Source organism: Camelus ferus, chromosome 7, assembly GCF_009834535.1.
Source record: "Camelus ferus isolate YT-003-E chromosome 7, BCGSAC_Cfer_1.0, whole genome shotgun sequence".
Lineage (NCBI taxonomy): Eukaryota > Metazoa > Chordata > Mammalia > Artiodactyla > Camelidae > Camelus > Camelus ferus.
In genome coordinates, this window is record NC_045702.1 from 6280060 (window position 1) to 6307640 (window position 27581).

The 27581-nt window shown below is 50.7% G+C and overlaps 1 protein-coding gene and 1 non-coding gene across 3 annotated transcripts; both read right to left on the bottom strand.

Moving 5' to 3' along the window:
- Window positions 1-3238: 3238 nt before the first annotated feature.
- TRNAC-GCA lies at window positions 3239-3310 on the bottom strand. The gene has a single exon. It is a non-coding gene; the product is annotated as a tRNA-Cys (tRNA).
- Window positions 3311-10632: 7322 nt separating this feature from the next.
- Window positions 10633-27109, bottom strand: ZNF783 (zinc finger family member 783). 2 transcript variants are annotated; one of them, XM_032483245.1, is made up of 7 exons: window positions 26938-27109; window positions 23673-24074; window positions 23462-23588; window positions 23204-23332; window positions 16827-16955; window positions 15726-15836; window positions 10633-13334 (listed from the first exon to the last, which is right to left on the bottom strand). In XM_032483245.1, the coding sequence occupies exons 1-7, from the start codon at window positions 26959-26961 to the stop codon at window positions 12844-12846; spliced, it is 1413 nt and encodes a 470-aa protein (XP_032339136.1). In that variant the 5' UTR covers window positions 26962-27109; the 3' UTR covers window positions 10633-12843. The 2 variants fall into 2 exon arrangements, with proteins under 2 accessions (XP_032339136.1, XP_032339135.1); XM_032483244.1 differs by having other exon boundaries at window positions 12904-13861.
- Between the last annotated feature and the right edge of the window lie 472 nt (window positions 27110-27581).

Genomic DNA, 27581 nt, shown 5'->3' on the forward strand with positions numbered 1-27581 from the left:
ATGCATAAACAAAGCCTTGGCCTTGAGGACACCTGAGAAGACACTAGGGGAGCAGAAATGCAATGAAACCTCTGCCCCCCACAATGTCATCATCAGAGCTTTCAGACCCTCCTCATAGATCTAAAGGTCATGGTTCTTCTTTGTCTATGGACCAGTCTCTACCTGTCCCTCTCCCTTGTCCCAGGACATCTGTGTCAACAATTAAGAAACATGAAAATCACTCCTGCTCAGGCAGCTGCTCACCCTGCAGGATGCCCGGTTAGCAGTCAAGCCCCTCCTGGTAAATTCCTATTTCAGTTTGTGGGAGGAGAAGCTGCTGGAGCTTCGGAGCAGGAGAGGGACATGATGGGATCCACGTTGTTAGAACATCACTCTGGCCGCAGCAGGGAGAACTGATGAGAGGGGAGAAGAGTGCAAGCCAGGAGATGACGCTGGAGATGGTTGGTGAACCATGGCGCTGATGAGAAATGGTTGGGCACGTGAAGCATTTAGAAGGTAGAGCAGGTAGGAGTTACTGACAGACCGGACATGAAAGGTGAGGAGAGTCCGGAGCTGCCCTGGGCTTTTGGCCTGAGCGGCTGGGTGGATGGTGGCCCCTTTGCTGAGCCAGAGTATTAGGAAAAGTAGATTTAGGTGAGGGTGTGAAATGAGTAGTTCTGTTGGATAAATTAAGATAGAGATTCCCATTAGGTATCCAAGGTGAGGTAGCTCTTAAGTCTGGAGGGTAAGGGGCAGTCCGGGCTAGGGATGTCAGACCAGGAGTCATCAGCGTGTAACAGGAATTGGAAGCCATGGGACCAAGGGTCAGAGATGAGAAGTGAGGCCAGGATGCCGCCCTGGGTGCTCTAACATTTCAAGGCTGGTGGAGAAAGGGAGCTGGATAAAAAGGTTGAGAAACACATCCTGTGGGTAGGAAGACAGCGAGGTGCGGTGTCTGGAAAGCTTGGTCTTCATGAGTTTCAGGGAGGATGTCATCCTTGCAAAAGTGCGAGAGGCCAAGTAAAGAGAAGAGAGAGAGCTGGCCTCTGGCATCAGCAAAATATTGACCAAATATAGGTCACTGATGACCTTGACAAAGGCTGTTTCTATGGACCAAGTAATATGAAAGCCTGGGAGTGGGAGGTGAGGATGTGGAGTCGGTGAGTACAGACAATTCTTCTGAGTGGTTATGCTGGGAAATGTGAGCAGAGAAACTAGGCAGGAACTAGAGGGGTCATGCGCTCAAGAGAGGCTTTTTAAAAGGTGGGCGATATCAAGGCATGTTGTGTGCCTGTGACAATAATCCTGTAGAGAGGAAGAAAATGTTGACGCAGGAGAGAGAAAATATAATTGCACTGGAGTCCTTGAGAAAGCAAGAAGCGAATTTAATTCACAAGTGATTGATCAGCCTTGAGAGCTGAGAATGAAAATACTTCTTCCTAACAGAGGGGAAGGCAGAGGATGTGAATGCAGGCAGAGACTGGTTGCTTGGAACTGATGGAAGATAGGTGGGGATGGTTCTCATCAGTTTGCATCCATCTTCTCAATACTTAAGGTATCCAACTACAAGAGGAGATGGGGAGGGAGTGTTGAGGATTTGAAAAGAGCTGAGAAGAGGTGAAGTCACCATCTCAGAAAGTGAGAAAGCAAGTAGATAGAAGACTGTTGGGCCTGTTCAGCTACATTCAGTGCTGACTTGAGATTTTAGTCACAGGTGAATCACGGCAGCACAGCTGTGTGATTTTCCCCAGCAACGTCCGGCTGCTTGGATGTGGGCCTGGATTAAACAAATACTTGGGGTGTGATTTTACGAGGTAGGTTCAATACAGGGAGAGAGGGCCAAGCAGGGAAGAGATTTTTGAGAGCGGTTGATGCCCTGGGCCATGGAATCCAAGCTGTGTGGGCGGGAGGAGAGGACACGAAGGGGAGCAGGGGCATGGAACGCCGTATGGGCTCTGGAAAGAGGACCTGACGAGGTCAGGGGATAGCGGTGACGCTCAGAGACTGAGTTTGAAATCAAGTCTTCCAAGGCGGAAGCACCACTGATTATCACAAGGCATGCATGCCAGATGCTTACTTTATAGACCACAGTGATGAGCCTGGGCCGCTTACCACGCACTGGTTCAGGAGCCCTTGAGAACTGGGATCTCGCCACACTTTTCTTAGGGATGCTCAGCCTTGAGCCTGAATCTAGTTCATAGTAAATATTTAATAGTATTTAATAGATATTTGTTGAATGAATGAAAAGGAAATAAATCCTATATGAACAGCTGTGCTAAGGGCACCTACCACCACAAAGTGGGATAGGAATTCATCTGAATTTAGTACAGAACAAAGGACAGAGCCCAGGCCAAGCGGTTGGACTGTAAGTAAAAAATTCCAGGTACCTCCTTTAAAGTGAAGTGTTTTTCTAGAAGCTTTTCTTCCTCAGAGCCTGATGCTGACACACTAGACTGTCTCCATGTGCCCACCCTCTCGCTGAGCTGCTTCCACAAGGGCCACCTTCTCACAGCTGCACCTGGACAAGGTGGGGGATGGAGGCCGGAGGGAGGCAGGAGAGGATATGTAAGGGACCATGGAGACCAGACAAGGAGAGTGGAGAGTGGAGAGGGGCCCAGGGCTAGGTCATGCCTTCAACAGACATTTATTGAGCCCCTACCATGTCCCCATCTGTGCCAGGTGCTAAAGACCCTTGGCTGATTAAGACTTCATCTTGGCACCCAAGGAGCTCATGGTCCAGAGGACTGTCCCCACTACAGATATGTCTGCCAAGGGACAACGTGATCATCGTCCTGGTTTCAGGCCACCAGGGTTGGTCTCTGCACCCAAGGTCAAGGGTCCTTTGTGGCTTGAGCTGCAAGAGCAGACCAACAAAGAGAAATGATTTCCTTGCAAATGCCTTTGTGCACAGCAAGAGGGAGGGGAGAGAGAAACTCTCAAGAGCTGGGGGATGAGACCTGGCGAGGTAGATTGCTGAGGGGGAGCAATGTTCAGCCCAGCTCATCATGTCATTACGGCAGCATGTCTCTCCTCCCTGTCTGGTCCTCCTCCGACCTGAACAGCACAGGGCCAGACAAGATTTTGTTGTTTCAAGTTTCAATCTGATCACTCCCTCTAGTGGACATCTGTTTAGTCTGTTTGGCCAGCCTCCATCTCTTTATTTCCTTAATAATCTCCCATTTCTTTACCTTTTCCCCCAAATATTCTCTCCTCAAAGGTGAGCTCTGAGATTGGTTCTACGTGTGAAAATAAATAAACAAGGGGGCACCTGGATTTGAACCAGAGACCTCTTGATCTGCAGTCAAATGCTCTACCACTGAGCTATACCCCCTGCTATAATTGTTTTTCTGCTAATATTATTTCATGTCAAGAATCATGTTGCAGTAACACTGGCAGTCACTGGTAGAGGCTAAATTTCAACTGCTACAACATTTTAAAAGGAATTTAGATCAGAGAAGGGGCTGACTTCCAGAGATTCAAGTGTTATCAGGACTCTCCCTCCAGCTTTCTTCTTTGCTTCCCTCTCAAATTGGCTTTAATTTCTCCAACCAAATCTCTCCATGCAGCTGCGACCCCCACCTCCAGCATCTCTAAGCTCACATCTCCACACCTTGGTTGCCAAAGGGAAAAGGGCTTAATTCTGAAAAATCCTAGAGAAGGACTCTAATTGGCCTGGCTTGGGTTCTGTGCTTATCCATGACCAACTACTGCAGCCAGGGGACAGGGTGCTCGAGTGGTATAACCACTTGAGGAGTGAGGTCATGTAAGAATGTATCTGCTCCCACTCAGAATCCAGGTCTACAGTGTGGAGAGGGAGGGTGATCCTCCAAAAAAAGTCAGGGGGAGCCAAGATGTGGTCCCAGGGGGCCATGACTGCAGCTCTAAGCCTCACCAGTTGAGTCTACCATCTTACAGAGGAGAGCAACCTATGGCTTCTGCAGCACTGAGTCATCAGAAGCCCTACACAGCCACAGATTCCTTGATGGTTTTCATTCATTCATCCAAGTGTGTCGTATATGCCTGTTGTGTGTCTGACCCTAACAACCGCCCAGTTCCTGGCCTCAGGAGCTGACAGCCTAGTGGTGATGCCTGACACGGCAACAAGGGATAATAACACGGTGTGAATTGGGTGCCATGGGAACAGAGAGAGAGAAAGAGAGAGAGAGAGCATTAATTAGAAGCCTGACCAGAGGCTGGGGTGGTGACATGCTCCCTATTTGAAATGGGTTGTGCATTCTGAGGAGCTTATTTAATAAACAGGGGGAGACAGGGAAGGAATTCCGGGTGAAAATGGCATTAACAACAAAGGACTTAGGGAAGTTCTTGACACAGTTCAAGGATGCCTGGGTCCTGCCATGATGGTTGAGGTGGGAGAGGGCCATGGAGAGGAGTGGCGCCACCCCAGGGCAGTTTGTAGCAGCAGGACCCCCAGGGGAACTGATAAGCCATGTGGGCCCTGGGTGTAACTCCAAGGGGAGAGAAGCCATCATCAGACCCACCAACATGTTGAGACTGGAGTTTAGAGCGTTTGATGGCAGGTCAAGAGGTTGGGGTTCAAGTCCAGATACCATCTCCCGATTTTGGCTTTCACATCTGAACGTCCTCTCCTTTTATTCACATCATAGCCCACTTGGCAGACAAGATCTCTAACCTTTCTGTGCCTCTGTTTCCTTATCTGTTAAATGGGAATTATAAAAGGCCCTACAATTGTGTGGATTCAATGAGATCCTTTAGAGCAGGAATCAGCAAACTATAGCCCACCGCCAGGGTCCAGCCCCAGGAGCAAAGAATGGGCTTGACCTTTTCAAGTGGCTCGTGGGAAATGGTACAGAGTAAGTGCTGAGCAAATATTAGCTGTTATTTCTAAAAATAATATACCATGGCACGTGAAAATGATATGAAATTCAAATTTCAGAATCCATGAAGACAGTCATACCCGAGCACCGCGGCTCCCACCCATCTGTGGCTGGTTTCCCCCCGCCAAGGGCAGGGCTGAGTGGTCGCGCCACAGGAATCCTACAGTCCGCAAAACTAAAAATATGTACTTTTCAAGAAAAAAAAAAGTAAGTGCTGACTCCTGACTTCAAGCCTTTATAGAGGTCTGCCGGATGAATAGCAAATGCTTAATAAAAAAGTAGCTACTGCCGGTATTCTTACGGCCTAGAGCGAACACGGTTCCCTGGAGTCTGGAGTCTCCGGTGTCCTTACTTCGGAGCATCATCACTCCAGCTCCCTCTCCCTCCCGGGCCTCGGGCTCCAGGACGCCCTTGTCGCCCTTGTCGCTCTTCTCGGTGGGAGCTGAGGCGGTGTGGATGCGCAGGAACAGGCTTGCGCATGCGTCCTGGGGGCGCGGAAACAAGGAAGTTTACTTTCTCACAGTCCTGGAGGCCGGAAGTCCAAGGTCTAGGTGTCGGCAGGGTTGGTTTCTTCTGAGACCCCCTCCTCAGCTCACAGATGACGACCTTCTAGCTGTGTCCCCATGTGATGTTTCCTCGGCCTGTGCCTCACAACGCCTCTTTCTCTTCTTATAAGGACACCAGTCCTAGTGGATCCGGGCCCACCTGAATGGCCTCATTGAACCCAATCGCCTGCTTTAAGGTCTTATCTCCAAACACAACCGCATTCTGAGGTACTGAGGGTCAGGACCTATGAATTTTGATGGGGGACACACAGTTCAGCCCATAACATCTACAAAATTAATCTGGTCACACCATTGCCTTCCAAAACGTCTCTTGATCAGTAAGGTAATTTTGTTGTTGTTTGGGGTTTTTTGTTTGCTTGTTTGTTTGCTATCTAACAGTGACATTCTAAGATGGCAAGGCTGGTGGGAGGGGTGACTCCACCAACCTGCACCAATCTCTAAGACTCAGCTTAAGAATAGGGAATAGTTACTGGTCCTTTCTTTGGCCCGGGTTTGACACAGGGTAGGCACAATTTTTGTTAAATGCATGAATGGAGACCATTCTTGGCCACCTGTATCCAGTGGCTACCTACATCTCACAACACTGTGCCAGATTTTATCCCCAGGACTACAGGGTACAGCTCTTCTCTCTCTGTGTTGCATAGAGGCAACTTTGACACCGTCACACTGGGGGACAGCCAGCTCAGCCACCTGCGCCCAGCTGCCATGCTTAATCAGGGGCCCTGGAAACCAAGCTCCTATCACGCAGTGAAGCCCAGGCTGTCAGAGAGCACAGCCAATCAAAACGTGCCAACAGCAAAAGGTCCCTAAGACATATTCTGAAATGAAAAGAGCAAGCTGCAGAATGATACACACAGTATGGTGTGCGTGTTTTTTAAACCCTGTGTTCTTCTGCAGTACCGCCGGGTATGAAAATGCATGAGGAAGGAGCCTGAAAGGCCACACACCAGAATGACAGCAGTGGGGGCCACAGAGAGGGGTTGCGGGGTGGGAGGTGGCCAGCACAGAGAGCCCTCCAGCTGCATCTGCCTTCATTGCTTGCTAAGAAGGTATTCTTGTAAGAATGCATTTGCAGAGTCAAAAAGCTAACACTTTCAAAGGTTAGAGGCTGGTGAGTCTCTGTTCAGGGGATGCTCAACCTTGGTTCTCAAATGTGGACCTGCAGGAACTGAATGCCCTGAGGAACATGTTAAAACGTTGATGCCCAGACCTCCTGAAGGAAAACGCAGTCTACACCTTTCCTAGAATTCCTGTAGAAGGAGCCCGCCGGTAACAACAGGAGTAAATAAAGCAACCTGCACAGACTGTTGGCCCGGCCTGCAGGTTGGCAGCAGAGGGTGTGGAAGCAGCTCCCAGGAGCAGGTCCTGTCCTGGTGGTAGGGCAGGAAGCAGAGCTCTCTCCTGATAAATCTGGAAATGCTGACAGAGAGGGTGCAATGCAAGAAGGTAACTGCTGAAACATCAAGGGCCTGGCAGACCACAGGGTGGACTCCAGGCCCCCCGAGGACCTCACTCCTCCACCTCCGGACGCTCACTCGAGCCCACTTGGGAGCCAACCCTGGCTGGGGGCTTCTGGCCCCAGGGCACTTCGACCAGGCCCTGGCTGCTCTGCATCTCCCTGGGAGCCTCCGAACAGCCCAGCCCTGCCACATCTGCTGTAGGGGCCCAGGCCCCATGGCTGCAGGCTGACTGCAGTGCTGGACCCAGCTCACTCCCTGCCCTACAGGGGAGGAAGCGCCTCTCAGGCTGCTGCAGGGCCAGCCTTCACAGAATCAGGCCAGAAACCACAAGAGCCGCACTGCCAGCCGGCCTGTTTCCTCTGTGCTGGGCACATGGACCCCCCGCTGTGCCCCGCCCCCGCAGGAGTCTGAAAATGCCACTTCTGCATCAGCCTTACATACCAGCCACTCAGTATCCTGGTCAGTACCCGCCTTCTTCCCAGCTCTGAGCTCACTATGACTTAATTTATCTACAAAAAGAACCTGCTTCAAAGGTGAGACCTTCTCCCCCAGTGAAATGTCAGCGTCTAGAAAGCAAGGCACAGGTGTCTTGGCATGATCCTGTGTCCTGAGAGAACAGGGCTCCTGCCCTGGGTTGTTTCTAGCTGTCGCTTGAATAAAAGGTTCCTCACCTTAAAAAAAATTATTAAAAAAAAAAAGCCTTGAAAACTGCGTATCAGATCCAACACTATCATTTGAGAGATAGAGAAAACTAAGTTCCATTTGGTTCACCATTTATTTAATAATCGCTCTTTATTTATTACCCACATATGTGCCAAGCACTGTGTTAGGTGCTGGGGACATTCCAGAAAGACTCAGTTCCTTCCCACCAGGAGCATGAGGCTGAGGAGAGAACAGAAGGAACAGAAGGAAGCAGGAATTGGAGCTCAGAGTGAGGAGGACTTGAGAGCAGGTGCTGTGGGACACGGGGACAGAGACGGGGACACAGAGGGGTCAGAAGTCTCAGAAGGAGGCCACCCTCCAGTCCACGTCTGCTGTCAGGACCCGGCCTGCTCTACAGCAGCTGTTTCATCTGGGGCTCCGGGGCCTGGTCTGCCCTCTGCCCTTACCTCAAGCTCCCAGGACCGTCTCAGGCCAGACTGACGTGCGTGCGGAAGTGGCACAGGCGTTCCCTGGGCACCAGAACCCCAGGCCCCGCCCAAAGAGTCAGCTGTGTGATATCAAGCAGCTCGTCCCATCCTCCTCTGCCTGTTTCCAGAAACATGGACTCCTGACACCAGACAGTCCTCAGCAAGCGAAGGTGGGAGGCCAGGCCTGCCCTCATCCTGAGTCTCCGGCTGTCGCCTCCCCCCACCCCCCGCAGGGGCTCTGGCTTGGTGGGGTCACAGTCTACAAGGGAGGAAAGGGGTCCCGTCTACTCTAAGGGAAATGTTGGGGCTCCTCTCTGCAGGCCTTGGAGGGAGAGGGCACCCTGCCTGCTGGGGGTCTGGAGCAGGCTCTGCCCCCCTTCCAGATATGCGGCGGGCGCGGTGGCGGGGTGTCCTCAGACGGCAGTGCAGGTGACGAGGCCCGAAAGCAGGCTCTCATCCTGCTGACCACACAGGGGAAGAAGTGGAATCCAAGAAACCAAGAGGCACCCAAAGTCACGGTCCTGCCACCTCATTTGACAGATGGGGAAACTGAGGCCCAGGATGGGGAGTCAGTCACACCTGGAAGTCAGCTTGGTGCATCGCCCACTCTGCAGCAAGGCCTCCCGCTGCCCTCCTTCCCATGCACTCCCCTGCCTCCCGAGGCCCGCACCCTTCCTCCCAGCCCACTGGACACCCTTCTGGAAGAGGAACTTTTGTGGCCAGGGGAAGGGAAGTAGCGCATTTGTTCTGGTTCTCGGCCTCCCTAGGAGGGGAGAGTGGACAAAAGCCAGCTGCTTGCCTGCTCAAAGCAGTGGGAGAATTCGGGTGTGTGCGCTGGGACAGGATGGGGGTGGGGCAGCTACAAACACTCAGATCTAAGTATGTCTTAAGCGAGCATGCGTGCTCACACACACCTACTCTCTATCCACAGCCTGAAGAACTTAACATTCTAAGACTGAACCTCATTTTCTGGGCCTGGGGCACCTTTAAAAGTATGCCCACAATGAATCCTTCATTCCCTAGTTGTTCTGGAGAACTCTCAGTGGGCCGAGCACAGCTCAGGGAGACCTAGGGCTGCAGATACAGATTAGGATGGGGCCCTAGTTCACCAGAAATAAACAGACCGGCAAGTGAGGAGATGTGTGTGTGTAAGAGCTGCCTCTATGGCCACCTGCAGGGCAGTACAGTGAGGAGCAGGTGCCACTTCATGTTTAGTCTCCATGAGACCTTGGGCAGGACATCTAACTTCCCTGCATGTCATTTCATAAAACCTAAGAATGAGAATTAAGGATACTTTATACATATCTGAAGACAGAGGATTAATCAAATTTATCTCAGTGTGCTTCCAGCTCTCTGATCCAAGAGGCTTATCTGATTCTATAAGGAATAAAACCAAGGACTTGGAACCCCCCAGGGTCAGCTTCTTCCCAGGGCTCCTTCACTTGCAGAGTTCCCCCTCCTGTCTCCCAGGCTGCCTGCCTCCTGCTCTGAGAAACAAACGTCCCCATCTTCCTGCACCTGGAAGTACAGGTCATCTGCAGACCCCCTCCTGACAGCAGTAGGAGGGATATCCTGGGGAATTTCAGAAAAGAGTGAGCAGGTACCCAAATACATTCTGATGGAAATCAGAGTTCAGACAAGGAAGAGCTTTATGGGACCCTCAGAGCCAGAGGCAAGACTGCTGACGGAGAAAGGAAGCCAAGCGCCTAGACTGGAGTGAAAATAACCTCCCCAATCAACGGCACTGATCTTAACTTGCCAAGGGGATGAGAATGGAGTGACAGTCTCCCTGAGACCGTCAGTTTGGGGGATGAGGGCTTAAGGACAGGTCCAGGAAGGAGGCGCTGCGGTGTCTCTGGCGTGAGGATGCTCACAGTCCCTCCGCCCCATACCCCGACCCTGAGCCGGGTCACAGAATGTGAGGGATGGCGGGAACCTCGGAAATGTTAAGTCTATTGGTGAGCAAGCTGCGGCCAAGAAAGATGGCATTTTATCGTGTGACCTCAGACTGCTCTCCCAGGCCCTTCGGCCTCAAGCATCCTTTTCCTCATCCCTCTAGCAGGCTGAGTCTCCCCAATTCCAGGAGGGTCGGGAGGCGGCACATCCTCCATGATGAACGTCCTCACCAGAGCCGGGCTGCCTCGGCCATGGCCCTGCACCGTACGGCGGGGCGTGGGACTCGCCGCTGCCACCGCGGCCCCCGCCGCCGCCGGGGGGACCCCAAGCAGGCCGGCCCGCAGCCTCTGTGCTGGTTCTTCAGGGATCTGGCGGCCGTCGGGGAGGGCTGCTCACTGCGCGCGTCAGCGTCTGAACTGCGGGAGCAGCTGCGCAGGCTGATGCCCGCAAGCTGGGCCCCGCCCCGCAGGCGGCTCCCCATTGGCCAGATCAGGAAGCTTCGCCCTCGCCCTGCTCACTAGTGATCCTGGCGGCCTGGAGCCCGCCCCCTATTGGTCTGCTCGGAGGCCCCGCCTCCGCGGCGTGCCCCGGAGCCCCGCGGACGCGGGGCAGGTGTGGGCCCCTGTGAGCCGAGGCGTTCTGCGCGAATGCAGCCCCGGGCTGGTGCGGAGCAGCCCACCGGCGTGGCGGGCGGAGACTTCCCTTACCGCCGCTGACTCCCAGAGAGCAGGAACCAGGTCACATGTACGCACTGAGTCCAGCATATTTTTATTGAGCATTGATGGGGCCAAAGTTCCTCCACCGTCACAATTCTTAAGGGCCTTTTAACACCAGAACCCCAACATTGTTTTACAAATGAGGAAGCCGAGACCCAAAGCTGGGGCCAAACCAGGCTCCAGCCTCCCAGGTTCGGGAGCACTGCTCTGTTCTTGCACCACGTAGCCTCCTCTGGCTCATTTTAGGTTAAAGAACGTTTTGAACACCTATTGAGTGCCAGGGAAACCCACAAAGCCCAGCCAGGAGCCTGGCACATTGAATGCTTTTGAAGAAAAGAAACGCATGTGCACAGCGATTGCTCCTTCTGTTACCGGTATTTACACAGGGCGTTTAGCATTAGAAAGGCCTAGAAACTCTGAGCCCTGAGGCATCCCCAAGGAAACACCTGAAACTAGCACTTGCAGCTGAGGGTTAAGCTCTCAGCAGTGACACTAGCACCACATCCTGTCTGAGCTCCTGCTGACAGCTCAGCCCTGGCTTGTGGGGCCCCTGGCAGGGTTGGGGATGGCAGAGCAGACAAGCAGAATCCACAGGAGGGAAGGGTGGCACTGCTCCCAAGCCCAAGGGAGCTTGGCTGAGCTGTCACTGACGTGTATACACTCATTCTCACCTCCGAGATGATGGCAATGTTTCCATCTGCCCCAACTCTGTTCATGACTTGAGAGGAGATATGAGGATCGGAGAGGGCAGGGGGAAGTGGCACAACCAGGAACCCAGGCACCTGGAAGCAGGCCTGAACGCTGCCACTTCACGCAGTGCCAGGCAAATACGACAACAATCAGAATAGCTGAGGACCCACCACTCCAGCTTCAAAATCACCCAAACCAAGGGCTGGTCTGTAGGTAGCACCCAAAGTGGAATGACTTCAGAGGCACAAGAAGCTAGCTGCCCTCAGGACTCTCCATGAGGCCTGATGCTATTGCCCGAAGGTCCACAGTTCAAGCCTCACTGCTTTGGTAAGAATCTGTTCCACTGAGGTACAAAGGGCTCCTGGGGGATCCGGCCCAAAGGGAAAGTCTTACCTCTCTCTGTACCCCCGGGACCTTCCACTCCTCCAGAAAATAAAAGTCCTTCCCAAGTGGTTCTGACTGGGAAAGGAGCTGGAGATCAACATGGAAGAGAAAGGGGGCACTGAACTTGGAAGGAAGGACAAAACCAGGCTTCCTGTTTGTCCATTGCCTCTAAATCTAGTATGACCCTAACAAAGCTAAGGTGAGGTAGAAAGCACTGGGGTCATTACCACCTCTGACAGACAAGGAGTATGAAGCTGGAGGTGGTTAAAAGGTTCACCTAGATCTCCTGGCCTAACTCTGCCATAAGCCCCAAGTTCTTGAAGATAGCCCCCTCCTTTAATGTGACAAATCTGGTCTGGCAACCCCAAAGTCCAGGTTGGCTGACCAGCTTCCCCTAGACCAGGACCTTCCTCTTGGGGAGGAATGTCCTGGGCCTGCTGTGCTTCTGATCCCCTCTGCCCTCCAGGTGTCAGATGGGGTCCAGTCCATGGAGCATGCACACCCAGGAACACTGCAACCTTGTGGGAAATGTCACCCACTCCAGGTTTCATTCCCCCTGCCACTTCAGCTGATATCCAAAGTCAATTACGGATGTGAATTCCCACTGGGGGAATGACCAGAAATATTGGGAATCACTCTGGGCCAAAGAATACTCCTGGGAAGACACCTGGTTTCCAGGGCGGCAGCCAAGGCATCCCCATCAACACCCAGGCTGGTCTGGACAGCCGCTCTGCCATCCCCACACACAAGGAGGTGGCAGGATAATACCCTCCCGCCCCCCACAGTTCTTGGTCCCCTTTGCAACCACACACAATACTTACAAAAACATTTAGAAAAGCTCCATTAAAAGAAAAGAAAAAAGTTTCAAAATAACAGTTTCAGATTTCCAGTACCTATTCTGCAGGCTGTCTGTCCACTCTTATTTCTCATGTTGACAGAAGCGAAGACCTCCGTCTACAAAATCAAGCCCCAGGCCCTGGATGTCTCTCTCACCCTCTACTGGAAAGGCCACAGCCTCTGGTCCTCTTGCCTGTCTGTGGTGCCTGACAAAGGCCCCCACCAAAGCTTGGCATCCTCTAAGCTTTAATGGATCCTTTATAAGTCAGGAATGTAGAAAAGGCAGCAAAGAGTGACAGGCTTAGGAAACAGGAAATTGAGGCATCTGGTCACATACACACACACTTGTCACCAAAAAGGCCACTGCTTCCCATTTGAAAGGAAAAAAAAATCTCTCTAAAGCCATCCCAGAATGAGGAACCAGCATCAGGCACAAGTGGAAAGCCCTGCAGGTGTAGAGGAGGTCCTGACCCGGTGCCCCAGGAGAGCTGGAGGGTGGTCCCCGCTGGCCCTGGCCTGGTCAGCCCTCCTCGGAGCGGCTGGGCCGGGGCAGGGGTGGGCTCCCGGGTCGGGCGGAGAGAGCAGGAAAGTGCGGGCCCACCTGGCCTCGGGCGTGAGTCTGCATGTGGACGGCCAGGTGGTGGTTCCGGTTGAAGGCCCGGCCGCACTGAGGGCACTGGTAGGGCCGCTCGCCGGTGTGGATGCGCTGGTGCCGGAAGAGGTCCGAGGGCCGGCGGAAGGCTTTGCCGCAGTAGGGGCAGGCGGGCCAGCCCTGGCTGTTGCCCGTGTGCTGGCGCTGGTGCAGCAGCAGGCTCTTCCGCTGCGGGAAGAAGCGCAGGCACTCGCTGCAGTGGTAGACCTTGGCGGCCGCAGGCCTCCGCCCCAGGAAGGCATGGCGGCCCTCGGGCTCCTCGGGGAGCCAGCGGATGACCGGCCCGGGCACCACCACCTCCCCCGGCTCAAGTGCCGAGTGGGCTTCCCCCCACCCGGTCGGCGAGCCGACCCGGGCCTCCCGGTGCTCCTCCTCCACGTGGGTCCGCTGGTGGATGGTCAAGTTAATCTTCAAGCGGAAGCTCTGGCCGCAGTCGGGACAGGGGAAGGCCCGCTCTCGCCGGCGAGGGAGGATGCGGGGCGGCTCACCCACCGCCCCTGGTGGCCGAGGGTCCCCTGCCCGCACCCTGGGCACTCCCCCAGCGTGGAGCCGGCCGGAACCCCCAGTCCTGCTCCTGGGCCCTTTGGGGATTCTGCACTCGGTCTGGCTTGGGGTCTCTCCTAGGAAGAGCTGCCCAGACACCATCTGGCCCTCAGATGGTGCCTCTGTCTTGACGACCACATCACCGCCGCCACCTGGCGAAAAGAATCTGCATTGATTTCCAGCGGACCTCACCGCCCCTGCAGGGCCACAGAGCCAGTCCTGGCCTCCAGGCGGGGCTCCAGCCACACCAGTCCTGCCAGCCCCTGCCTTCACAGATCCCTTTCTCCCCTGAGTGCTCCAGCGCTGGGCACGGGTCCTGCTCACTCACCCCACTGAGCAGGCACTGCCTCCTAACACATCCGGTCTCACGCTGTCACACAGCCCAGAGGCTCTGATGGCCCACTCCTGGAGGTAGCTAAGGCCGTCAGGAGAGAGGAAACACCTCTGCTCAACCAGGAGCCAGGGAGCTGGGGGGCAGGGGGCAGACCAGGGGAGACAAAGTGAGGCCTATATCCTGGCCTGAGACACACTGGCCATGCAGGACCCCCAGATTTAGTTCCGATCTATGAATGACAATGAGCCCTGAGGACTCTGACTGCCCCCAGACTAGGTAAGAGGTGTCAGGCCTGGGGGTGACGGGTGACTCCACCAGCTCAGAGCTCACCCAGCCACATAACAAATCCACACTGAGCATCCACCACCTGCCTAGCCCCATGCTTTCAGGTGACAGAAAGCAGGCATGAGGACCTGGGCTTCCTGGCTGGGCCTCAGTGTGGGTCACACTTGACTCTGAGGTGGGACTGAGGCAGCAAAGGCTGGTCTCAGCAGTAGCTCCCAGGGGTCCCCTAAGGCTGGGAAGGCAGCTCCTGGCCTTGGAGCCCTGCCAGGAACACTGCAGTCTCCCAAATCCTCCAGCTGCTGCTCAGCCCCCAACCACTCTCTCCTCTGATCTCCCCTAGACCCCGGCAACCCCAGCTATCAGACCACAGAGTCTCCTCCACAGGTGACAGCGAACCTCGCCCTCTCCCTTTCAGAATGGAAACCTTCAGCCCGCTACAGACAACTTCCAAGGTCCAGGACAGGAGCGATTCCTATTCTTGCTGATGCATGAACTTAAACCACCAGCCAGGAGGCCGCTGCGGAGGAGAGCCCTTAACTGGTGAACCTCCAGGACAGCACCTGATGGCCAGACCTGAGGTTCTCTGCTCACCGCTCACCCAGTAGTCCTCACAAATCACTCATGGCAGAACTTCACTTCTGTTAGAAATGACCCACTGTTTTTAATTTAGTCCTCCAGCTACAGAACCGTTAAGAATCTGTAAGACTTATCTAAACTGAGGTGAAACCCTGCTGTATTTAGAAGGCCGCCATGGTATTCCTGAGCCTAGGAATCGCTGAAGGCCTCAGGCCCTCTTTGTGAAGGCCAAGGCTCCTAGATCTCTCCATTTGAAGCCCTTCTGCAGCCATGTCCCAAGCTGGAGGTAGACCTAGACCGCACGTCTGCCTCCCACTGACACAGGAACCAGGATGGAATGGGGAGGGGGGTGCGGAGAGCTGGATTCCTTCCTTTTGGCCTGGAATAGGTAATATTCACTCTTTCTTTCTTCCCTGTTCATCAGGGTGTAAGGCCAGTTTACAGAAAATGCACAGACTCTAAGCAGGAAGAGCTAAATTTAAATTGCAGGCCACCACATTCAAACTGTAAGAGAGAGAGGCTGTGAGCCTGGGCCACTTCACAGGGCGGCTGTGAGGAAGCCTTTCTGTCACCAGACTTACACACCTGGCAGCACATAGCTTGTTTTCAAGCAGCACCTTTCCAGCCAGACCAGACCACAATGAGGGAAGAATAGAACCATAGGTGATTTGGGTCCCCAGAGCCCCAGGGAAGCACCACCTGGGGGTGAGGGATGGATCCCCTCAATGGGTCCCTTCGTGCAACCCCCACCCCACTCCCAAAGGGCCCCCGCGCTCCTCTGAGGCTCTGCTGTGGCCACAAGGCCTCCTCCCTTCACTCACCTGGTCCCATGTTGGGCAGGATGTCCCTGGGGGGGGAGGTTGGTGACTCCCCACCTGAAGATTCTTCCTCCTGTTTAACCGAAGACAGAACGCTGGTGCTGGCTGGGGGCCCTGTGAGAGAGAGTCCCGTGAGGGCCTTTCCCAACAGCGGGTCCTGCCCAGAGACACAGCCACTCTCTAGCAGGCCCTGGATAGGCTCAAGCGCCTGCCCACGAGGAAGAGGGAGCATGGGGTTCTGTCCAAGGACTATGGTGCCTAACCCACAGCCTCTGCATCAGAGAGGGGAGGAGATGGGTGAAGGCCACACCGCCATCCCCATGTGGGCAGTGCTAACAATTGGCCCCTCAGCATCTGGGTGTCACCCTGCAGGGCCTCAAAAGGACAGGGCGCTTGGGGAGGCCCAGAGCACAGCGCCAGGTCTGTGACAGAGCAGGGACAATGAGATGGACGCAGGGAAGGGAGGGGTGTCACCGCAACTGCAGAGGCCCATGTTCAGTGGGGGAGGTGCACAGAAATAACTGGAGAGAAAGCAACCCAGAGACTGAAGGGTCAGGTCGGCAAGAGGGGCAAGCCACGCCAGCAAAGCAGTCTAGAGACAGAAAACGAGGCTCTGCGTTATCTACCAAATGCTATGCTAAATGCCCTCTGAGTTATAGGATAGGCAGAAATGTCCCTTAAACAAAAGCAGACAGAGAACACTGGAAGCAGTGACTGAAGCCACAGAGCCCTCGTCCCCAGAGGAATACACATGCTGGCACATGCCAGCCACACAACACACACTGCCCGTTAACGCAACTGTCCTAAGAACCCTGAGAAGGCCCATACCCACCTCCTTTGCCTGTCCCCTCACTCCAGCCAGACACATATGAGGAACCCACACCTTTGCTCAGACTGTCTCTTCCTGCTGAAAATATCCTATGTTCTCAGCAAAATCTACCTCTAAGGCCTGTCTCAGTGGTCCCTTTCCAGGAAGCCTGTGAGTCCAGCCCAGCCCCCAGCCATCTCTCCTACCCTCCAGCTTCAGCGCTTACTCTCAGCACTGCACGCCTGGTACTGCTGCTGGGACACTGTCCACATGGCTGCGTGGCAGCCCTCACTCACCGGCGCTTGTTCCAGGAGGGGCTGCTCTTGTTTCCAGGTCTTGCTGGTGCTTGCAGACCTGACCATCTTTTGGTTCCTCCTGGGCAGGGCTGACAGGGATGGGGATGTGCTCTGGATGAGGAGGAAGGCCTGGGAAGGGCAAATCAGTGACACTGAGGAAAACACAGAGGTTCCCAGGTGGCCAGGAGCCTCTGGGGAATGGCTAAATGCAGTCACCTGGGGCATCAGATCAAATAAAGGGAATGAAAATTAAGTGGACTTTGCTGATCATCTAGTGACTAAAGTCTAGACTAAAACTTCCAGGTCTGAGAAAAGGAAACAGTATACAGAGCATGGTAAGTTATCTGACGGCACCAGACAGGTCATGACACAGCAGGACCAAGGAGCTGGCTTTGTAGGCACTCCCAGCTCAGAACAGTACAAGGGTAGCTCCCAATCCCAAGTCCTCCAACAGGCTGATGTATAAAGATCCCCTGGGGGGCACTCCCCTCAAGGTTCTTATCAGTAGCTCTGGGTGGTCCTAGGAAGTACGTATTTTTAAGCAGCTTCCCAGGGAAAAAGACATGAATATTTCACAGAATAAAAAATTAGAATGGCTCATAAACAAATAAAAGATACTCAACCATACTCATAATGAGAGGTACCATTAAAACGACACCATAGCCAGACACTACAAGAAAACTACAGACCAACATCCCTTATGAACACTGATGCAAAAATCCTCAACAAAATACTAGCCAGCTGAAGTCAGCAGCATATGAAAAAGATTAAACACCATGACCAAGTGGAGTTTATTCCTGGAATGCAAGGATAGCTCAACATATGAAACTAGATCAATGGAATACACTGAAGGGGGGAAAAAACCCACATGATCATCTTGGTTGATGCACAAAATTCAACATCCTTTCATGAAAAAAACCACTCAACAAACTAAGACTAGAAGGAAACTACTTCAATATAACAAAGCCTTAATAAGGAAGGAAATTCTGATATATGCTACAACAGACATAAGCCTTGATGACACTATGCTGAGATAAGCCTGTCAGTCACAAAAAAGACAAATATTGTATGATTTCACTTACATGAGGTCCTTAGAGCACTCAAAATAATAGAAACATAAAGTAGAATTGTGGTTGCCAGGTGCTGGGAAAGGGGGCAAAATGGGGGAGGTTACTGTTTGATGGATATAGAATTTCAGTTTGACAAGATGAAAAGAGCTATGAAGATGGATGGTGGTGATGGCTGCATAACATTATGAATGTATTTAATACCAATAAGCTGTAACTTAAAAACAGTGAGGATGGTAAATTTTATGTTATATGTATTTGACTACAGCTAGAAAAAACAGTACTACTAATTAATACACAGTACAACAGAGATGAACTTTGAAAATATTATGCCAAGTGAAAGAAGACACAAAAAGCCACATATGATTCCATTTATGTGAAATGTCCAGAATAGGCAAATCTATAGAGTCAGAAAGCAGATCTGTTGTTGCTTAGTGCAGGGGGGTTGGGAGGGGGTTTGGGGCGACAAATGAAAGATATAGGGCTTGTTTTTGAGGTGATGAAAATGTTATAAAACTGACCGTGGTGTTGGTTGCACTTACCTATAAATACACTAGAAACCACTGAATTGTATACTTTAAATGAGTGAATTGTGTGGTATATGAATTACATCTCATAAAGCTATTTTTTTTTAACTACACTGAAATACTTCTTTTTGAAATTATTTTATTTATTTCTTTGTTTATTTTTAATTTTTTTTTGTAGGGGAAGGTCTATTTATTTACTTATTTTTAGAGGAGGTACCAGGGGTTGAACCTAGGACCTCATGCATGCTAAGCATGTGCTCTATCACTTGAGGTATACCCTCCCAGTCTACTGAAATACTTCTTATCTACTAAGCAGATCAAAATCCTTCAAGTCTGAACATATTCTCTGGTGGCAAGGCTGTGGGGAAAGAGGCCTTCTTTCACAATGCTGATGGAAGTGTAAATGATATAGCCGCCATGGAGGGGAATCTGGTGATAGATTCTTGAAAAATTACATATTCATTCACCTTTGACCCAGCAGTCCAGCTTCTAAGACTCTATCCCAAAAATACACTGGCAAAAATATGAACTGACTTATGCACAAAATATTCCCTAAGAATTATTTATATCAGCAGAATACTGGCTATTCCCCAAATAATTCATCAGTGGTGACTGGTTAAATAAAGAATGGTATATCACAGCATAGAACATGCCACACTCTCAGAAGAAATGAGGAAGATCTCTATATATAGTGCTGTGAAGTATCTCCAAGACACATAGTATGGGGGAATACAAAGGTATCTATGTGTTACTGATATTTTCAAATGGAAACATTGGAAATATAAATGAGAAAGAAATAAAAATAGTTATCTACAGGGAGAGGGTAGGGACAAGGACAGAAATGAGACTTCGCTGAATGTAACCTGTTAAATCATTTTGACTTTGTAAACATGGCTTATATGTTCAAAAAGTTAAACTACATAAAAAAAGAGTAAAAAGAGCCGACCCTAAAAATCTAAAAATAAGCAGAAACAAATAAACTTAACTGTATATCAAGTTGGTGGCTGGCATAACCACATGGAGAAAATAATTACTCCAAGTGACTTTAAAAGGCATTATTTTGTCTATTAAGTCCTGAATGAAATGCATTCAGATGACAAAAATAGCTGCAAGGAAATCTCAAATTTCAATTAAAAATGTAACTGTTAGTAATATTGACTCAACTATTTCAAATTATTTCAAAATGTAAGATATTATAGGATAATGAAATATTAGGATTTGGGTATAAGATAATGTAGATGAGTAATTACGCTAATATAGTTAGGAATTTAAGATTTCCATGTAAAAGTGACATACAGCTATAAAATAAAAGAACATTAAGTTGGAATTAGAAATATCATATGAACTCATGGTTTTTTCTTCTCAAAAATACACATTTTCTTAAAAGGCCTAGAAGTAATACCAAAAATTAGCAATTACTGGCACTCACACTGTAGTCTCTGAATATCATTCCTCAATGAAAGAAATCAAAAATCCTTGGAGAAACTCTTACTCCAGATCTGGGGAAGGAAATACACAAGATAAACCTAGAACATCTTATGGTGTCTGAACACCATCGAAGTCACATCAAAATGACCTATAGGTCAACTTGAAGGGGCTCCCAAGAGCTAAAAATGGGACAGTTTAAGTATGAAAATAATGGCTGCAAGAACTGCCTGTATGAAATATTCAACAATCTATGAAGTCATAGTAGGAATAAAAAAGAAAAGACAAACCCAAGTATCAGTCACCTTTGGAGGCTTCTAAAGCAGCAGCCCTTCATTCTGAAAACCAATGAAGGGAAAGAATTATGCGTCTATCTTGCCTTTTCTGTACAGAGTGTATTTCAAAGGAACTGAAAGAGCTGATTAGGGAAATTATTGTTTGTAACATAACTTCAGCTATTAAATATAGAAGTAATGACAGAATTTCATCATTTTGCAACCCCTAATAAAATAATGAATCTGGGTAACAATCTTCAATGGCTATTAAAATCATTAGGTGGAAAGTTGATGAGGAACTTTATGATAGAAGGATAAGGCTGACAGTCACAAAAAGGCAATCGGGTTAAGACTGAAACCATAAAACTCCTAGCAGAAAACATAGGCGGTAAGCTCCTTGACATCAATCTTGGCAATGGTTTTTGGATTTGACACCAAAAGTAAAAATAAACAAAGGGGAATACATCAAACTAAAAAGCGTCTGCACAGCAAAGGAAATCATCAACAAAATGAAAAGGCAACCTACTGAATGTGAGGAAATACCTGCAAATCATATATCTGATAAGGGGGTAACATCCCCTTATACAACATCCCCATTATACAACTCAATAGAAAAAAAAAAAATCCAATTTAAAAAATGGGCAGAAGATCTGAATAGACATTTTTCCAAAGAAGACACACAGATGGCCAACAGGCACGTGGAAAGATCCTCAACATCACAAATCATCAGGGAAGTGCAAATCAAAACCACAGTAAGACATCACCTCACACCTGTTAGAATGTGTGATGAGAAATAACAAGGATGTGGAGAAAAGGGAACCCTCATGCCCAGAGGTGGGAATGTAAATTGGTGCAGCCACAATGGAAAACAGTATAGAAGTTCCTCAAAAAATTAAAAATAGAACTAACATATGATCCAGCAATCCCACGTCTGGGTATTTTTCCAAAGAAAACAAAAACACTAACTCAGAAAGATATCTGCACCCTGATGTTCACTGCAGCATAATTTACAAAAGCCAAGATACAGAAACAACTTGAATGTCCACTGATAGATGAATGGATAAAGAAAATGTGGTGTATATATGTATGATGGAATATTCTTCAGCCATTAAAAATATGAAATCTTGTCATTTGCAATAACCATGAGGACATTAAGCTAAGTGAAATAAGTTAGAGAAAGACAAGTACCATATGATCTCACCTTAACAAGTGGAATCTATTAAAAACAAACAAACAAAAACGAGATCATAGATGCAGAGAACAAACTGGTGGTTGCTAGAGGTGAGGGGTGGAGGTAGGTGAAACGGGTGAAGAGGGTCAAAAGGTACAAACTTCCACTTTCAAAATAAATAAGTCATGGGAGTGTAACGTACAGCATGTGACTATAGCTAATGATACTGTATTGCATATCTGAAAGTTACTAAGAAAGGAAATCTTAAAAGTCCTCATCACAAGAAAATAATTCTGTAACTGTATGGTGATGGATGTTAACTAGACTTATTGTGGTGATCATTTTGGAATATATACAAATAAATCATTATGTTGTACACCTGAAATTAATAGAATGTCAACTGTACCTCGATAATTTAAAAAAAAAAAAGGCAAGCAGAACTTCATGCCTTCCAGTGTGATGTAGCAGGGAGTACACAGTGCCACCTCTGAAATAGTCTTGCCAATGTGGTTGAACTTGAATCTAAATAAGCCTGTAGACCCGCCTACCAGTTCACAGGAAATAGAAGAACATTTTGAATGACACCAAATCCAGAATGTGGGAAGTAATGGCATTTAAAAAGATGTAAGATAAATGACATCAAAATGTCAACAAATGACATTTAATGTCAATTTTATTTTAATTAATTGTCAATTTAAATATCAATAAATGATATTAAAAGGGGAGAGATGAGGATGTTCCATCAACTATGAACGGACAAAATATGGTACATCTATATGACAGAATATTATTCAGCCACGAAAAGTAATGAAATAAGCAGACACACTACAACATGGATAAACTTGAAGACGTGCTCATTGAAAAAAGGCAGACACAAAAGGCCACAGAGTATATGATTCCATTTACATGAAATATCCAGAAAAGGCAAATCCATAGAGACAGAAAGCAGGTTAGTGGTTGCCTGGGGCTGGGGAGGAGGGGAAGGGAGACAGGCAGTTACCCCTAGTGGGTATAGGTTTCTTTTTGTGGGACAAGAAAATTCCAAAATTAGATTGTGGTGATGGTCACACAACTCTGTGAATATAGTAAAAACACTGAATTGTATACTTTAATCCATGAATTGTATGGTGTGTCAGTTATATCTCAATAAAGCTCATAAAAAAGGGGAGGGCTTTTACAGGCTTTTTATAGACTTTTTATAAACAAAATACAATTTGTGGACTTGGGTTTATTAGAATAAGGATCCAAATACCTATATAAAACATTTTTGAGACAATTGGGGAAAACAGAACATGGACTAGGAATTAGATGATAATCTGTTGGGTGTAGGTAACGGTATCATGGTTGTGTTAAGAAAAAGGAAAAGCAGAGATGGATGAAGCAAATTCAGCAAAATCTTGATCATTTTTTGGAGCTGGGTGATGCCCATTTGCAGGTTCACAGTACTATTCTCTTTACTTTCATTTACTCTAAAAATTTGATTTAAAAAAAAAGCTACCAGAGGATCCTGATATGCGGTCAACTTTGGAACCACCGTCCACACACAGCTTAGGGTCACCTCCACAAAGGGAAGCCGAGACATGATGAGCCTGACAGCTGCAGGGCACAGCTGGAGGGCACGGCCGGAGGGGGAACGCTGCGGCTCCTAGTATTATGTCCCCACTCACCGTGAAAGGCTCAGCTTCTCATCCTCCATTTCACTTAGTCCTCAGAACAACCCAGTGAGGTCCCCCACAGATGTGGAAACTGTACGGCTCTATGACAAAGCCTTGCCTCTGCCCCTGGCCCGGCCAGCCTAGGATGGAGCCTGCCCCACAGGCCTCCTTCCTGGCCTCACAGTACAGGGAAGCCCAGGAGAGCGAGGGCACGGCTCCACTGGCCCCAGCCACTCCGCCATCTTGCCGCCACTCACCAGCACCCAGCCTCCTCAGGCATGCTTCCTCTCTCTCATTCCCCTCCTCCTGGCCCCATGGGCCTTCAGGACAAGGCTCCTCTCCCCTCTCCATCCGGGTGAGGATGTCCGGTTTGGAGATGGCATAATCTGCGTACAGAAAAGAGAGCTGGGTCAGCTCCAGTCACCTGCCCAGAGAGACGCAGACATACCCAGAGGAACAGAATCCAGAGCAAAGACACAGACCACAGGAGGCCAATTCGCAGACAGGAGCCTTACCCAGGGAGACCAGCATCTCGTAGTTGCCCCGCATCACATGCTTGTACAGCTCCTTCTGCCACTCATCCAGCTTCCCCCACTCCGGCTCAGAGAAATACACGGCCACATCATCAAAGGTCACTGGCACCTGGAACCACAGGGTCATGCAAGCTCACCCACTCACTTAAAGGCGCGGCCTCAGGCTGTCCCACCCCAGGTGCCCCAGGGTTACCTTGGGGGCCTCCCCCTTGCTGCCCGGGGGCAGCCGCAGGATCCAGAAGTTCCTGTTCCGCAGCAGGTTCTCCATGTTCTCCAGCCGCCTCTGCAGCAGCCCGTACTCCTGCAGCAGGGTGCCCAGCACGGCCCACTTGCCCTCCAGCTGGTTCCCGAACTCCACGGCCGTCTTCTCGCAGTCGGCCAGCTTCTTCTCGGTTGTCCCCGTCCGCCCCTCCAAAGTCAGCAAGCGGGCCAGGCAGGAATCCACCTTTTTCTCCAAGGCCTGGATGGCGGCCACCACCGTCCACAGCGTGATCTCCGTGGAGTAGAGGTATGAGTTCTTCTCGGCAGTCGGCTGCGGGGATGGGGAAGGCGTCGAAGGTCTTTCGTCCCCTGCTTGCTTGTCCCTCTCAGGAGCCTGGCCACAGGAGAAAGGAGAGGGGTTATCAGAATTACAGTCAAAATGTCCACCTCAAAACGAAACCTGAGACTGGCACCTGCCCAGGTGAAGCCCCATCTTTGATTCTGAGGACCAGTCAGGCAGCCGTGGAGGGGAGGACATCTAGCCTCAAGCACAGAGACACTGGCTGGACCAAAACGTTAGCAAGTGGGAAACAGGAGGAAAAACATGGCCAAAGATGGAAAGTGTGGTCTCACAGATGACCTCCCTTCCTAGGCCTCTGCCTCTGCCTCTGCCTCTGAAATCCCGAGAACATGAGCTCTGCAGTCACACAGCCCGAGAGCAACTAGCAACCCCACCACTCACGAGCTGGCTAACTTTAGTGAGGTTTGTTAAACATTTCAACTTCAATCCCACATCTAGAAAATGGGGGCAACAACAGTACCTACATGATAGGATGGTGAGAATTAATGATACAATCTTTGTACACAGCACTTAACACAATGCCCAGTGCGTGGCAAATACCCAATACCCGTGAGCCCTATGTTGTTACAGCTCAGATGATAATGATGAGGATGCTAATGATGGTGATGTTTCTGGCTCAGGGATGCAGTAGTTCATATGGCCTTTCTTCTCCATCTCTTTCATTACACTGTCCTTCAGCATCTTGGAAAAGAGCTTGTGACATCCTCAGCTTACCTTGGCGCCTGACGACAAGGCCTCGGTCCCAGTCCACCTTGCTAGAAGCCTTGCTGGAAAGATGAATTAATATTTCATCCCCTCACTGCTCTTATTCTCATGGTCAAATCCCCATCAAGTCCTATCTGTTGACTTCTGATACTTTCTCAAATCCATCCTCTTTCCTCCTTCTCCACTGCTGTCACTGGTCCAAGCCCCAATCACCCTTCCCTTGAACCACTGCCACTCTGCCTAGTCAGTTTCTCCAGTTCACCCTACTCCTCTCCTCCCTCCTCACTCCCACAGTACACCTTCCAAAGGGTGGTCAGTAACCTTTTAAATACACAGACTAGATCATGTTAGTCTTCTCCTTAAAACTCTTTGATAGCTTCCTAGTGTGCCCAGAATAAAACCTGAATGACTAATCGTATCCCAGCCTACCTCCCTGACCTTACATCCTCCTGGGTGTTAACCTCCTTGGATTCCTATGATGCGCCCAGCTCTCTCCTCTATCTTTTTTTTTTTTAAGTTGGGGGAGGTAATTAGGTTTGTCCTTTTTTTTTTTTTTTTTTTTGATGGAGTTACTGGGGATTGAACCCAGGGCCTCCTGCAAGCTAAGCATGTGCTCTACCACTGAGCTATACCTTTCCCCCTCCTCTACCTCTGTGTTAGCTCTTCCTGCACCTCTCTGTACGCTTGGCTCCCTGTCATAGAAGGCTCCAGCTTAACCATTGCCTCATGGAGACTTTCACTGACTGACACATCTAAAATAGGCCCCCTGCCAGTCCCTTCCCTCACAGCACTAGTAATCTATGATCGTGCTATGTGTCTGCCTGTGTTATGGTTTGTTTCTGCTACAAGAACATAAGCTCCATGATGGTATGTGTTATTCGCTGTTGCATTCCCAGCTTCTGAAAGAACCCCCTACTCACAGCAGATGCTCAATAAGTACCTATTGAATGAATGACTCAACAATTAAACAACATATTCATTCAAGGACAATTGCTGAACAGCTATTATAGTAAAGGTACAATGCAGATGCAGAAAAAATTTTGTGGTTCTTCCTTCTCTTGGAGAAAAATTACGTACAGTAATAATCATAATAAATAAGTGTGATACCAAGGGCTAACAAAAGTTGACGGCATATCTGTCCTGTTTGGAGAGCTTCTTGGGAGCTCACGTGCTGCAGGCCAGCAGAGGGCAAGGAGCGGCTGGACAAGAAGGGTCAGAAAGAGTGCTGAGAAAGGGGTCCTGGGCCATGATGTCAGGTGTACCCCTACAGAAAGGCCTTCCTGAGGGCTTCCCCCAGGGAGCAAGGCCATAAACCCCAAGAACTCCCACCCTCTTTTTTTCCCTTGCACTCAGAGAACCTAAAAAAGGCACACACCAAACTGGCTAATTAAAGAAGAGAGAGAAGCTCCTCCTTAAAAAGCATCCAGAAAAATCAAAGCTTCAAAAACTTTATTACATGTATTAATTATAGTCGATACCATTTATTGAGCTTTTTACAAATGTTCTTCTAGTATGTCAAAAAAGGCCAAAAGATTTTCTCCGAATTGGACATATTGCACATTATCAGGTAACATTCTAGTATCTATCAAACTAGTCTTTTAAAAAACAAAAAACAAAAAAACACCTACAAACCCTCCAGTAAACATCTTGTCTTGGGTAAAAATAGAATACTTAGGTACTTTAAAGGGGCTGTAATTCCAGAGTCCTGGCCTGGGCGTCAGGCTCTGGCCTCGACTAGATGGGCGACCCTGGACCGGTCGCCACCCAGAGCCTCAGACTTCGGTTGTGAGAACCGAACGGGGACGGCGCCCCGACCCTCCCCGCCGGCCTCCGGGGCCGCCGGACCTCCAGCGAGACAATGGACGGGGGTACCAGGTACTTGGTTCAAATACGAGGGCTTGTCATCTTAAGTGTGACTAGAAATCCCGGCCTGTCCCCCGACGTCGGGGCCGCCCGCCCAGCCGGCCTGGCGTTTGGGCCGCCCGGCCACTCGGCCTGGAAGCGGACCGAGCGGGCCCGACGCGCGGGCGCGGGAGCGGGCGCGGGCGCGGGCCTGGGCGGAGGCGGCGCGCGAGGAGGCCGCGCTGTGGGGCCGCCCGGGCCGCCCGAGCCGCCCCGCCCAGACACTCGCGGGCCCACGCGGCGCTGCGGCGGCCCGGCCGGGCTGGGCGTCCGCGCGCCAGGCGCTTACCGGGGCGGGCGCCGCTTCGGCCATGGCTGCCCGCGTCCCTCTCTCAGAGGCTCTTCTCCGACCCGGCCTGTCGGGCCCGGCGCGGCGCGGCGGCGGCGGCGGAGGCGGAGCGGAGCCGCCCAGCCTCGGAGCTCCTGCCGGGCGGCCGCGAGCTGCGTCCGAGCCACGTGCCCCGCCGGCCCTTTAAACAAGAGCTGCGCTGGCGGCCGGGCCCGAGGGCGCGCACAGCGCCCCCTGCAGCCCGAAGGACCGCACGCCCGCGGTCCGCGGCCGTCCGTGCCCACCCGCACCGGCGGCCACGGAGGTCTCGCGGGCGGAACCGGCCGCCCGCCCTCGCCTGGGCCGCAGGAGTCGACGCCGGGGCGGGACGCGCCGCGGCCCCCACCCCGGTCGGGCTCCCGTCGGGTGGCGGCGATCTTCGGGCCAGGAGGGCGCGGGCCACGCGAAGGGGCGGCTAGGTGGGCCCAGACGGGGACCCTAAACCCTCTCCAGGGCGCTGGGGCTGAGGGACCCCAGCGTCGCACACCGGGGAATCTGGCCAGGGAGCTGATGGACACCCGCAGGGAACTTCGAAGCTTTGGAGGAAGAAGGGCAGTCATTGCTGGATAAACTCAAAGTGTATGCAGATTTGCCGTTTTAACCGC